The sequence below is a fragment of the Mastacembelus armatus genome, chromosome 10 (genome assembly GCF_900324485.2).
Source record: "Mastacembelus armatus chromosome 10, fMasArm1.2, whole genome shotgun sequence".
Lineage (NCBI taxonomy): Eukaryota > Metazoa > Chordata > Actinopteri > Synbranchiformes > Mastacembelidae > Mastacembelus > Mastacembelus armatus.
The window spans coordinates 20,111,929-20,126,553 of NC_046642.1; the positions used below are offsets into that span (position 1 = coordinate 20,111,929).

Consider the following 14,625-nt stretch of genomic DNA (forward strand, 5'->3'; position numbering starts at 1 on the left):
CAAATATATTGGCATCAATGCTACTACATTACCAAATCAATAACATCGGCTGCTATAAGATTACAATTGCATTTTTAATCATGTAGCTACACAAGAACAGGGCATCGGTGCACGTTTGTTGACATTATAATAACACTTCTATAATATAATCTTAATGTGACTGCATAACTGCAGGTGGACTGCGCAGTGACACACAAACAGGCCGTTGTTTAAAGTTTCTAGTTTCGTTTCCAGCAGCAGCCTAGCAGAAAATGCTGCACGGAGGTGGAGGAAGTGAAAATGAAATCTAGCTCATAGATCGTCTATGTTGCTGCAGAAAATGAGTCCAAGCTGGACGCTGCCCCCCCCCATCCTGTGCTCATCCTGGTCACACGCTTCAGGGTAGGCCCTCCATGTTTTGCTCACATCTGTAACGATGATAGGGACACCCAGAGCAGGGGATCCATCCATCCATCATCTATACCCTCTTATTCCTGAACCAGGGTCACAGGGATCTGCTGGAGCCTATCCCAGCTCTCTTTGGGTGAAAGGCAGGGGTCCACCCTGGACAGGTCACCAGTCCATCACAGGGCCACATAAAGACAAACAACCTCACACACTCACACTCACTCCTATGGGCAATTTAGAGTCACCAATCAACCTGACATACATGTTTTTGGACTGTGGGAGGAAACCAGAGTACCTGGAGAAAACCCACACAAGCACAGGGAGAACATGCAGACTCCACACAGAAAGGCCCCTGATGGGTTTCAAACCAGGAACCTTCTAGCAGTGCTAACCACTAATTCACTGTGTTGCCCAGAGCAGGAGATAATCAATTAAATGACAAAATATAAGAAATTAACTTCTGCTCAATCAACCTGCCCTGTTCAAAGTCAATTGTGTGTGTATATATATATATATATATATCTATGTGTGTGTGTGTGTGTGTGTGTGTGTAAATATGTATATTTAAGTGGTGTATATTGTGTATTTTTTGTATTATTTTCAGGATACTGTGACTTTATTTTATTTAATTTGTTATTATTGTATTTTATATTTTATTTTCATTTTGGGCTCTTTCTTTTTAGTAACGTACATGGGGCAAGAGAACAAAACAATTGTTCAATTTAATTATTGATAAATGAAGTATTGGTCTGAATGCGATAAACATTAGCTGGGAAATTGAACCAAAACAACATAGTGAACTCCAGTCTGTGCATGGGTAAACAAGAAAATGCAATAACAATTCATATTATAATGTAATAATAATGTTATGGCACTGCAAAGTGAAAATCAACATTCTGCCAATCTGTATGTATTAATGCGCATGAATCGACCTTGAGCAAACAAACACGGCATGCGTTGACTTGTGTTTCTGTACTAGGAAACGGGAGCCAAGTGAGACCTCTTCTTCTTCCCCATCTGCGGAGCGTGCACACGGACAGGACGCTTCCGCGACGGCGCTCGAGATCCACCCAGAACGCGAGGCAGGAGGGGGATTTCCAGAGCGAGCCCTCACTTCCCGAGCCAGGCGCTGTTTTACTTTCGGTCTGGACCAGAAACAGAAAAAAAGACCTCACACCTTCCCCTTTTCCACCCAAAAGTCACCCATAAAGCGAGCCGAGCTGTCCGACCCGAGCCTGTCGCCCTGACGGCGGACTGTAGAGCTGCAGGCCGTCCAAACCCAGCAGGTAACGTTTCCGCATTTCGGACGACATGACGGTCCGTGTGTCGCTGTAAGTGAAAGTAGGACTGCAGGTCTCTCGGTCTGTGGAGACTGGGATTGCGTTTATTTTCACTTTTGACTCGGGCAGACTGCAGGTCTCTAGGTCTGTGGAGACTGGGACCGCGTTTATTTTCACTTTTGACTCGGGCGGACTGCGGGGCTGTCGGTCTGTGGAGACTTGGGTGTTTTTGAAGCAGCTCTAGACAAACAGACCGCTGTCAACTTTTGACGCGACCCCGCGTCTCTGAAAGACGGACTTAGACTTAGACTTAGACTTAGACTTAGACTTAGACTACAAGTCCCAGGGATGACGAGGGACTGGACTCTGTTTAAGCTCCTGTAACAGCAGCATCGACAGGGCGTCTTCTGGGAGCTTTTCGTATCATAGCAGAAAGTGTGTTTACTCATGAAAGGAGAAATGGACTGGCCTGAGGATCCGTGCTCTTCTGAAGTGAGTAGTACCGAGCCGAGCCTGTTCTTCGTGGGTAGCATTGTTGTAGGGGACTCATTCTGAGTTGTAGACTTGCAAAGACAGATGCAGATCTTTGGGTAAGCAAAAGGCATGTTGAAAATATTGCGTGTTTTGTTATTTTTGTTATTTTAGCTTCTCCCGGTTTTCCCAGCCTGGCTGTTAGTGCCTTCTTTTTTGTAAGACCCAGTTCCGTCATCATGTAGTCAGGAAGAAAGACATGGGCACTATAACTGGCACTGATGGTTTGTGTAAGTAGCTTATGCCTGAAAGACTGGACTTTCTAACGCTGCTGTGGTCACAGTATGGTCCAGCGTGTGATCTTGTCCTGCAGCCGGTGCAGCAAGCTGGATGCAGCTGGACGGTTCTGCCCTGCAGCCCATGAAAAGGTTGAATGTTTTGTATGGGTGGTGTGCAGTGCAGTGTCACCCTGTTTGACCTGTTGGGGAGCCTTTGTCACCCAGTAGGGGGTGTGATCTGGCCCACAGGACCTTGATCCCATCAGACTGCAGGGATCATAACCCTGCTCATAAATCACGCGTGTGGGGATGGGCGGAGTGGGTAAAGTTTGCGCTCACAATTTTAAAAAACATGCTGCATTCTTTCTTTCTGCCGCCGTCCCTCTTTTTTAAAATATTAATTCTTCAAACAAAGAATGTTGGGTGAGATTTTGCATAAGAAGTGAGCTGTGGCTACAGATATTATTTGACAGTTTTATCCTAGAGCTGTATTTTATGAGGAGAATTTTTATCTTTATAACCAGACATGGATGGATCCTACTGCTTCCTTTGTTTTGCTCACAAAGGTTGATTGTACGGTTGAACAATAACCTTAAGGGGTTGCTTCGACCTCACAGTGGTTGGTTTTGGAGACCATATACCATTATACTGTAGTGCTTGTATTGTTGTCTCTTCTAATTACCAACCTTTATTTTTTTTATTACAATAATGTATGGAACCTTGGTGGAAATAAACAAAACAAACAAAACAGTTTTAATTGCCTGAAGCCTCACTGCACTCACCATATATACTTATATTGTTGTCTGTGATATTCATCGCTTTGTGTGTTCATAGGCCACAATGCCAGTGGAGAGAATGAGGATGCGGCCGTGGCTGGAGGAACAAATCAACTCCTGTCAGATACCAGGACTCAAATGGGTTAACAAAGTAAGAGTAGACTTGAACACACACACACACACACACACACAGTCACACAAACAAACAGACTAATTTAAGAGCTGACAAAATGTAAATGTTTACAGGAAAAGAGAATCTTCCAGATCCCATGGATGCATGCTGCACGTCACGGCTGGGACCTGGAGAAAGATGCTCCGCTCTTCATGAGATGGGCCATACACACGGGTAAATACGCAGGTTTAGCTGTAGGATATACTTGCTGGTTCTCTTTTTCAGTGGCTTTCATTTGCACGTCTACCGGACACCACACCAGTTATCTGTCTCAAATCAATGAAATGAAACTTTCATTTTGATTAATGTTTTTAGGTGAGAAATCAAAATTATAAAGTTGTAAGACTGTTCCATGTCCGTTAAGCCACAGGAAGCTTTCTTGAAGTGTGTATTGTGAGGCAGCATACAGTGGTTCTGTAGGAGCAGGCAGTTCACAGTGAAAAGGCAAATCTTTTAAAAAGCAGCTGCCGTAAATGTGTTGTAGGATTTCCGCAGGGTCTATAGAAATGAAATTGAAGAAAGACATCTAGCTGGACCTCCAATTTAAATTCAGGATTTATTGTGAAAATTGGCAGTGAAACATTAGGCTTTTTGACTTAATGTCACACATTTATTGAATGTTGTTGTTGAATGCTGTTTTTGACCAAATGGATAAATGAAATGGAAACACCACTTTATTTTTAGTGGTACACTTTAGGTCTGTGGAAGTCAGCGTCCTACTGCACTTATTGGTAAAATCACTACTTTCTGATTGTCCAGTAGTACATGTCTTTATAAAATATATATTTTTTCATAGTCTGTAAGTCCAGTAGCCCTAACCTAGACAAAAAACTAATTGATAAAATCATACTAGCTGTCATCAAACTTAATAACAGCTTTTAGGTTTTGAAAGTCAGAAGATCAAATAGGCTTTAAATTAGCAAAACTAGTACATCAATATCCTGGGCTTCTTCTTTCGTAAACATGGCATTTCATATCCAATAAACATTTTTATCTTTAAGTCATCTTTTTTTTTAATGCTTTGCAGAATACAAAATTAATATGGGCCAATACATAACCACATTGTGAATCCTCACTGATTTTGTGTGGTTGTGCATGTGTAGGTAAATACCAGCCTGGCATAGACCGTCCTGATCCAAAGACTTGGAAGGCTAACTTTCGCTGTGCCATGAACAGTCTGCCAGACATTGAGGAGGTGAAAGATAAAAGCATCAAAAAGGGAACTAATGCTTTTAGAGTTTATAAAATGCTGTCCTCTTCAGAGAGAAGCTTAAAGAAAGGTGAGTGGTGCTGTTTATTCTGAGCTTAACTGCGCTCTAAGTTTCACTATACACATAATCAGATAGATGTTAGTTGGCCTATGTTGTTGAAACAAGTGATTTTTCAAACACAATGTCTTACTGGGAGTAAAAGCAGGTCTTCTGCTCCCATTTAGCTAGTTTCTGTTGAAAGTTTGGGTCAGTGTGTATTGGCTGTGTATCCAAAGCAGAGCACTGAGTACCTGTAGCCTCTCAAACAGAGCTGCAGCTGATATTAGCATTAGCAAGCCTCATAAGAGCCACGAAACATTTATTGAAATGTTGATTTTGACCTAGACTTTGCAGTGGCCGTTAACACAGGCCTGTCGGTAGCTGTGGTGTTTTTATAGCTTAACAAACAGTAATGCTCACCACTAACACTGGCACTCCCCACAGACACACACACAGAGGGCCTCTCATAGTATGGCTGCTAGCTCGCTCATCTACAACAAAGTGACTCCCTGAAGGCCATACACATGCTGTTAAAACTAGTCCTACAGTAGCTTCTCACGGCTGTTGACTCTGATTCTATCTGTGTGACACTCTTCTGACTTTCTGCATAACACACAAGCCACACCTCCTACAATCGATCCTCCCTCACTCCTCTGTTGTAATTTTTAAATATGCTGGGAGACAGGCTTCAGTCTGAATTAGAGGTTGTACTTCCCCTTTACAATCTCTATCCCTTCTCTAGATTTCATCATTCTCATAAAGCCACTTATTTACAATTTTGTTAAATATGTGTGCTTCTTTCTGTATGTCCTTTTAGGAAAGAAGAAGACAGACAAAGACGGGAGGCCCAAAGTAAATAAAGAGGTAAAGATATAAAACCCAACAACATTGGCAGGATCATACAGTAGTTCTCAGTGGACATATAACATAACAGGTCTGCCCACGTGGAACATAAGCCTTTCAAATAGAAAAACAAATTTTTTGCCCGTGATAAATACTAGCACTGTTGCAGCATAGCAGGGAACAGTAGCAAGTTGACCTTGCAGTTTATTAAAGTGTTTTTGTTTCTGGTTAGCTGTCAGGCATGTTCTTCCACAAGAACTTTCTACTTCCTGAGCTGGCTAATTGTCAGTATTTAACAATGAGCTTTGGGTCCAGGTCCCATGTGACACAGAACCAAGCTTTTGCCCTCTGTCTCTTCAAGCAACATAGGCATGTAAAACCTGCTGCTTGTTCCACTTGTGAATTATTAATGAAATGATGGAAATTGGCTGCTGTAATGGGCTGCTTAGGAAATGCTGCAGTGAATTAGACATTTCATGTGAAATATGTAATTATATAGGAACATATAGATATATGTTCAGTTGATCTAGCTTATCTAAAGCTTACAGCTTACTAAGTACTTAATTAAAGAAATATAAAGAAGAGTCATACAAACAGTCGGAGAGAAGAATGTTGAAATCCCAGCACCGCCCACTCAAACTGTTTTGTCTGCTAAAGAAAAATTCTTACTAGAAATAAACAGGAAGGCACTGATTTGTTTTTATGAGGTGATTATAGAAAGAAGAAGAAAGCTTGTTTAATATTAGGCTGGTCCGCTTACTGTGTGTTCTTATGTGGTATAATCTTACTGGGGAAAAAGTTGTTTTAAACGTCAGACATACATTTAATGCAATATTACCAAGCAAAACCATCTACATAACATTTATTGATGTCTCTGTACCGGTCCACTACATCCCAGCTGTCTTACGGTTACAATAATGTGGAAAAAATGGGAATGGGAGTATTAATGTGCATATTACTCATATAAATGAACCTGCAGATACCCCGTTATAGTGCAAAGCAAAACAACATGTCTTCTGCCTTGATGTAAAAACTGTGCGCACACTTGTCTGATCCTTCATTTTAACCTTTCACTTTTTGTGCGCTCTGCTCTTGTCGCCATCAGGAAGCTTTTCTGTTTCCAGACAGGACTCTTCTTGATGCTCATGCTGGACCTGTTGACTATACCAAACAGGAAGGGATCAAGCAGGAAGAAGAAGAGCTAACAGTGACAGACAGCGCCTCAGGTACCACACCAGTGTCTTCTTTGTAAATGGTGAATATATGGGAGAGAATAAATCTTAATCCTGTTTTTAATCTTACAACAGTGAGTAAATGTATTTGTGGTTAGATGCCACTAATTCTTTTAAATCGGTAAAACCCACTCCGAGTCAGTGCATATATGTGTTCAGATTAATATAACATTTTCTGTCTGTCCATTCACAGCCATTCACAGTTCAGCAGAAGACCATGTTATCACCAGCGAGCAGCTGCCATTCGTCTGTCAGACAATTGAGGTGACCACTGAGAACGAAGAGCAGACAGTTAGCTCCTCCCACTCGTACCCGCTCCAAATCTCTCCCGTGTCTTCAGGCTGCGGTGAGACATCACACACATCATGCTAGACCACATTTTGTTATGAGAACCAGCATAAATGGGTTAGTCACGTCAGATTGGGTTGATAGATGCAGTAGCTGTTATAGTATACCACAGTTTTGACCACAGTGGTGTAAAGCACCCGTTTTAGAACATGGTGGTTACCAAGTTTACAAACTTTCTTGAACGTGGTACGTGGTGTATTAAAACATATCATTTAATTTTGATTAGCCAGCAAAAAAAGCATGGCTCACACAATGACCCAGTGAACACTTAATATCTTACATCACCCAAGCTACAGTAAAATGTCCACAGATTGTATCACAAGCATTTCACAAAAAAAAATAACCAGTGATGGATGTGAAAGTGAAAAGCTTATGACTGCTGCTCACAGTGCTTTTGTTTTTATTTTACATAATATGTTTGTTACTCAGAGAAGATGGGGGTTACATCTGTTTTTCAACAAGGAGTCCCTAACACTAACATTATTTTCTGCTGTCTCTGCACTCTAAACTGTAAATATCACACACATTTCATGAAACAGTAATATGCCACCCAGTGCAGGACTGTGACGTTTAAGGTTTCAGATTAACGAGAGAGACCCAGACAAACAAGCTAAGCCAGCGTCTAGACTCACAGACCTTAACAGTGAGTCCACAGAATTCATTGATGGTTTCAGTCCCTGTGTGAGGGTTTTTGGAAATAAAATGCTTTAATTGTTTAGTAATGTTTAGAGGCCTTTACACTCTCACTACCTTTTAAATCTTGCATTAATTTATTTAACCCTGGCTTCATCACCACTGTGAAATTTGTTTATCTCACCTCTTCTAGTGTCCCATCCTTTTTCTTGCCTAACCAGTCACACAGGTAGAGCTGGATCTGTCAGTGTACAGTTGTAATCATTCCTTCTCTCTTCCTTTCTCTATGTATGGTTGAACTTTTTTAGCTTTCCCTCTACCATTCCTTGTTAAAATTAGAATTTTCTCTCTGCCTTATTTTCTTAGTTTTTGAAATGTTTGCCTTTCAACATATAAAATTAATTGTGTGCATGTCTGTTTTGTTTGAGACTGTTTAAACTGCTGAACAGTAGAAAATGCATTGGTGGGTGTGAGCTTTGTCATTATGTGTTCAAATGATTTTGATTTTGTGATCAAATGTGGATTAAACAGAACTCTGTATTTGGTTTTCCACAGCTTTCTCATTCTTTCCCTTCTTAGTATATATATATAAAATCGAAATTTCTTGAAAACTATGCATGTGTCTTTGTTTCTACAGGTAGTGACACAGACACTGACACAGAAGACACCAAAGAGGTGAGTGTAGCATTATACATAGATATTTATATACACAGAATGATGAATGAATTATTAACTGGCCTGATCTTTAAAATTCAAGTTTTTACATGTTTCAACCTTGCTGCTGAAAAGGGCTGTCTCAGTGTGTGTCTTCCTATGGTTGTGTGGTTGTTCTACTTGGTTGTTTTTAAATGTTTTAGTTTGGTGCCTTTTCTGTGTGGACATTTTGGCTGGTCCTCACAACTTCAGATAGTTTTCTAAGACTTAGTCTTAGGGTTAGGATTAGGTTTAGGGTTAGGGTTTAGGGAATGCATTATTTCCATGAGTGTCCTCACAAAGATAGAAATAAGAGCCTGTGTGTGTCTTTGTTTGCGGTCCTTCCTGTAACGTTGAGAGAGAGAGAAAAGGGAGGGCCTTGTCAGGAACTGTCAAACATTAACAGTCTGAGGTTGTTGTTTGTAGTACATTGTACCCACACGCCTGTGCACACACCACACACTGCTATACACTATCTGTTATCAGACTACAGAAGCGTTCTTTAACATGCTGGCTGTAGAAAGTCTCATTTAAATTAGAATCCAACATTTTTATTAACAATAATAATATTCAGTACAAATGCAGTTTTTAAAGAGTTGCACCACTGCATGTCATAATCATGTCTTCCAATGCAACAGCCTGTGAAGCATATCGTGGTCAAATATTTTGACTCAGTCACAGAACTTTTGATTCAGCTCTGACCCTTTTAACATGATACCCCCAGTGCTGTATTTACAGTGAAATTCAACGCAATTGCACCACAATGTATCAGAAATTATTCACTGCCTTTGTGTATTTGTGTACCTTCTTTTTCTTGATCTTCTGCTTTTTAATTATTTTGCTTGACAGTGTGTCAGTGCAGTCTGGAGGCAGGACCACACCAAAGCAGTTCTCAGGGTTCCTACATGTTCTCTTCCCAGCATGGCCACTTTTGTTGGCACAAACAAGCCCAACTTCAGGGTGACCAGCACGCGAGACCCAGCCCCCCTCATCAGCTACCACTCGGACAGCTGGACGCCGGCCTACGGCCAGAACTCTCTCGTGTCTTCGGCGCCAAGCCAAACCCATGAGATGCGTGCAAGTGTCATAATGAAAACCTCTGATGTCACTTCCTCCTGACCCCAGATGAGTATCATCACAGCCTCCAGGGCATAGGAATGACAAAGAATGTTGCTTTTCTCCAACAGGGTCATGTGGGGACTAAAAGGGCACTTCCAAACCTATGGTTTTACTGTAGCTTCTCTCTGGGCCACAAATCTCCTCAGTTTTCCCTGTAATTGGAAAAATTGCTGACTGGTGTTAATGAAATTCACTATGGCTTGACTTGCCCATTAATTGGTAAGGCTTTAAGCCCAGTTTGTGTGACCGTGAATCTGCGTGATGCACGTTACATCCTATTTCTGTCTGAGAGAGTTCACAGGCTGTCCTGTGTGCAGCTTAAGATCCCTCACCATGTGGATCGTCCATGCTGACAAACATGTACACAGGCATGTAGTATAAATGGAACCGTCTGGCCTTTTAGACACCGTAATCATCCACGTGTCTCTGGGTGGTAGCCAATACCATTTTTCCTGCTGTTTTATGCTCATACTCACAGTGAAATCCACCACTTTTATCTAGTGGAAGAAAGTTTTATTTCTGGAAGGTTTTTCTACAAACTGTAGATCAATACATTTTTAACGATAAGTTATCTTTGAATTTATTTTGCCTAAATACATTTTCACTTTCATCCACCATGTTAGGATTTTAAATCGCTTTCTGATATAAAATAACATGGAGTATTTTATCATTTTTGTATGTCATAAACATTTTTCCAATCTCCTACATAAAATTGCCAGAATCGGTCACATGCCATGTAAGACTGTATTCCTAGAGGTAATCTGTGTTCTTCTGTGGTTGAAATAGGGAAATTACATCTTTAGCAGCTTTACCAGCAGCAAGATACGAAAAGAATCACAGATTAAAATAATGAATGACAATCATTTTTAAGCCCTGATTTGCCCTGCAGTGGAAAGCAGGCAGGTGTGTGTGTGTGTGTGTGTGTGTGCGTGTGTGTGTGTGTGTGCGTGTGTGCACGCATGCGTGCGTGAGTGTGAGTCTGAAGACCTCAGGACAATGTGCCCACCAACACACAGATGAACTGACAGACAGGACGAGCGGTGAACTTTTCATGCGTTCTCTTCACTCCTGCCTCCTGGAGTTAATAATGGACATAGCTCAAACGTATGTATGCCTGCAAGCCGCTTCAGCACCTTACGGACAGCACTGGTGTGTGTGTGTATGTGATTGTGAGAGCGTGGGGTGGAGAGAAGGGCCTTATTGAAGATTTGTGCCTTTTGATAGTTTGCGTGGCTGGATTCAAACTATATGTGCTTTAGTCTGCTAGCAATTCATGCCTGTAGCTGGTGGAAATTGTAGCCGGCTGTATGTGGGGGGCTGAGAATGAAAATGCATGTTCATGGACATATGAAGAAGAGCATTTATTATATTTAGATACACTGATTACTGTTATTGTTTTATATTTCAGTTTAAGGTTGTTGTTAGAGAAAGGAGCCAAGTGCAATGGGTAGTTAATTCTGTGTGCTTGAAAGAATATGTTAAATAGGAACAGCGCTTTACACCCCAGAGGACTGTGTGATCAGTAGAGACTGAGCTCTGTGCAGTGTCCCCCCCCCAGATTTCACTGAATAATGAACTGCAGCAGCAAAAAAAGGAGATGTTTTTTACAAGCAATTATAAATAGTAAATATCATCTTTTTTGTCAGGAACTATTAGGAAACTACTTGTGTTAGCAGCTAGCAGGCTAAAGCACAGATCTCATTTCCCCAGCTTGCCTTTAGCAGAGCTCCAGTGTAAAAGTTCCTGTGGGCAGCAGTAAGACAAATAGGAATCTGCCATGTTTTTTTGAATCACACCCCTAGAGATTTTAACACTGGACGCACATTACTGTCATGGTGAACGTATTTAAGATTCTCATTAAATCCAAGGGCTTTGGGGCTTACTTGACAACAGATGTGGAATTGGCATTTCTTTACCAAATGTTTCTTCCATTTAGAAATTATTTTTTTAGAATAATTTTTGTTAGAAAGATTGCTGAAAATGTTTCAGCCTTTTTTTGGACACGTCATGATAGTTCTCTGTGGAAATGCTGCTGAACAGGCTGCAATATGTAAAGCAATGTATGTTAATATTTGTTAGGGGGCCTGCATTTTTAACCATAGACATTTTCAGTGGTTTGATTGTAGAAGTGACATCATCTTTGGGCGCCATATTTTGTTGGGATTTGTAAGGCTGTGTAGCAATGACCAAATCAGAAGCTGTTGTTTATGACACTTACTTTTAAGTGTTGCATGCAAACAGCATGGTCCATATTAAACTTTTGCACCATGTGTTGAATCAAATTCAACGTAGTGTTTTCAATAATGAAGCTCTAAGTGATCAAGACTCTCTACATTGCTTCTGAAGAATGACCATGCTAATATTAGGTGTAGTAAGGAACAGCTAAAGTGCACTTATGTAGAGTCCATTTCTGCTTCTTTGAAAGAAAAGCCATTACAGCCCAAACCTGGTTCTGATACTGCCATGTCTTTCCAACCTGCTTTTGTTTTATATGTTTGAATGACTGTTGAATTAAAACCAAGGTGTGTCTCATTCTTGTGCTTTGCACATACTATAAAGGGCAAAATTACCATTCAGCTCAAAGAAAAAAAAACAAAAAACAGGTAATGCCCAGCTAATTACATTGGAGCAAAGAGGTTTTCATAGCAGTGTCACCACTGTGTTCTGTGTACATTACGAAAACTACATGTGAATCAACATGTAAATCTGAATAAAGTTCTTTTTTGTATTTATCCATAGTTGTTTTACATGTTTTATTGCTACATAAAAACTCTTCAGATTGCTGATTACATGTGTACTCATGTATGGTAATATTTCTTAATGAGCCTGCATTTTTAACCATTTTCAGTGGTTTGATTATAGAAGTGACACTATAGAATGAAGGATTTTATGGGATTAGGAGTGAGAGAGGTTTTACATTTGTTGCTATTAAGATAAAAATGTCAGTGTCTTTATATGACGGACCTGTTGTGTGGCCTAAGTGGAGACAAAGCAGGCCAGTGTAGAGTTAGAGCCCAAGTCTGAGGTGAGAATAACAGGTTTGGTGCAGAGTTATGCAAGTTAGCACATGTAATGGCTGCACAGGAATAACAAGCCATATGTGTGCTGAGTGGAAAACACTTTTTTCGGTTGTGTGGTTTAGTTTTTCGTCAGAGTAGCAGATGTCTCTTTGTTTCACACGTTTGTGCACACACACGCTCATTCAGTTTAACCAGGGCCCTAACTGCTGTTTCAGTTTCAGTTGCTGTTCTCAGTTCTCACTCTACTTCCTGTTTGTCTCCCAGGCCTTGGTTGGACGGCTGGCCAGTTGCCTTGACAACTGCTAACCGTACGCCATTAGTCATAGTAAACATAGTGTCCTCAGTATAGTTTATCTACTGTGTTGCTTTCCTTTCATAACATCCAGTTGCATGAATGTCTCCTTTTCCTTCTTCGTCTCCTCCTCTTGGAGTGACAGCAACAACAGTCACCTCAAAAAGTCCCTACTCTACTTTCTATTCCCTCCCCCTATTCCCAGTTCTTCAAATATTGTTAGAAACGTTAGAAAATCTCCTTTAATGGCCCTTATTTAAGCAGATTCCCTCCTGTTGATCGTTCATTTTAATTACTTGCCCAACAAGACCGAATTAAATGTTGTTACTTAACTTTAGATAGTCACTTCCACTCAGTTCTGCAGTAACGTTTCACCTCTGCCATCTAGTGTGTAAAAGCAGAACTGTAGCTTTATTTCTCTGGGTCACATGAAACAAAATGCTTCAGGTAACATTAGTGTTATACTTGTGATTATGTTCAAATTTCAAAGAAAGTGTATGTAGAGAAAAAATCTAAATATTGCAGTCATGACAGGGATAAGCTATAGAGTGACTACCGAACAGCAGAGAAAGTGTGTGAAATCACTACTGAGCAGGCAGGCATTCAAAAGTGGCATCATCAAAACCATCAGTTTACCGTTTTATCCATTATATTTAGTGGGGTTAAAGGGACCACATGTGCCACCAGGCTGAAGTGAAATATAAGTTTAAAGTAGCAGAAAATAGAAATATAACAGTAAAGTACCTAAGAACTGTACTTCAGTACTTGCTTAAGATAGTTGAGCCAGTAATGGATGTCAAACCCACATACATCTGAATTCATTAGTTTTAGACTCACTGATCAAGCAAAAAGAAAAAGGTTTGCTACAGGATCTGCAAGTGTCATCTCTGAGCTGAATTAAAAAGCAACATTACTATCCTGAAGATGGTCCGGCTGTCATCCAAGATCAGTTCTACTGAGCAGGGAGGCATTTGAGGCAATCTTAAATCACATTTATAGGCCTCATCCAGCTTCAGGTGTTGCATGCTCAGGCTCTTTCACTCCAGTGGAGGCACTGCTAAGTTGATGTGCACCTCCTTGTGGTGGGAACACTGAAGGTCTCAACCATCAGTGTTCAAGTGTTCTCTTCAATGCAGGACCTCTTGATTAGGAGCCAATTTGAAGCAATAACCATGTTGAAAGCTTTAGTGCTGCATATTCTTAAACAGATTTTAAATAAGTATGTAAGTGCTTGTCTGCTGTGGCATATTTGTGATGGTTTGTTTTAGGTTACATGTTAGATAGAAAAATATGAAATGTATTATATTTCATAAATATAATATCAGATGTAACATGTATTATAAACATAACTATTTCCATGTTTGGATTGAGTGTTGTGTGGCTTCTATTTAAATTGAAAAATACACAAGCAATACTCAGCTGTGGCCTCAGATTTCTGTGTGGACTTTGCATGTTCTCCCTGTGCTCGTGTGGGTTTTCTCCAGGTACTCTGGTTTCCTCCCACAGTCCAAAAACATGTATGTCAGGTTGATTGGTGACTCTAAATTGCCCATAGGAGTGAGTGTGAGTGTGTGAGGTTGTTTGTCTCTATGTGGCCCTGTGATGGACTGGTGACCTGTCCAGGGTGGACCCCTGCCTTTCACCCAAAGAGAGCTGGGATAGGCTCCAGCAGATCCCTGGGACCCTGGTTTGGAATAAGCATCTGTAACATATACAAATGTACATATTAGATGTTGAGATGGCTTCAAAAAGCAGTTGTATACTTGGTTGAATTTGCATTTATATGTTTTTAAAAGTGTCACTTTCTATCTAGAATCTACTGAATATACTG

At 40.6% G+C, this 14,625-nt stretch overlaps 1 protein-coding gene across 2 annotated transcripts; it reads left to right on the forward strand.

The window, feature by feature from the left end:
* Window positions 1–1,422: 1,422 nt before the first annotated feature.
* irf2b (interferon regulatory factor 2b) lies at window positions 1,423–12,216 on the forward strand. 2 transcript variants are annotated; one of them, XM_026329959.2, is made up of 9 exons: window positions 1,423–1,673; window positions 3,251–3,343; window positions 3,439–3,538; window positions 4,468–4,644; window positions 5,432–5,478; window positions 6,563–6,683; window positions 6,883–7,035; window positions 8,308–8,345; window positions 9,213–12,216. In XM_026329959.2, the coding sequence occupies exons 2-9, from the start codon at window positions 3,257–3,259 to the stop codon at window positions 9,480–9,482; spliced, it is 993 nt and encodes a 330-aa protein (XP_026185744.1). In that variant the 5' UTR covers window positions 1,423–1,673; window positions 3,251–3,256; the 3' UTR covers window positions 9,483–12,216. The 2 variants fall into 2 exon arrangements, with proteins under 2 accessions (XP_026185744.1, XP_026185743.1); XM_026329958.2 differs by lacking the exon at window positions 1,423–1,673 and adding an exon at window positions 1,721–2,159.
* Window positions 12,217–14,625: the final 2,409 nt, after the last annotated feature.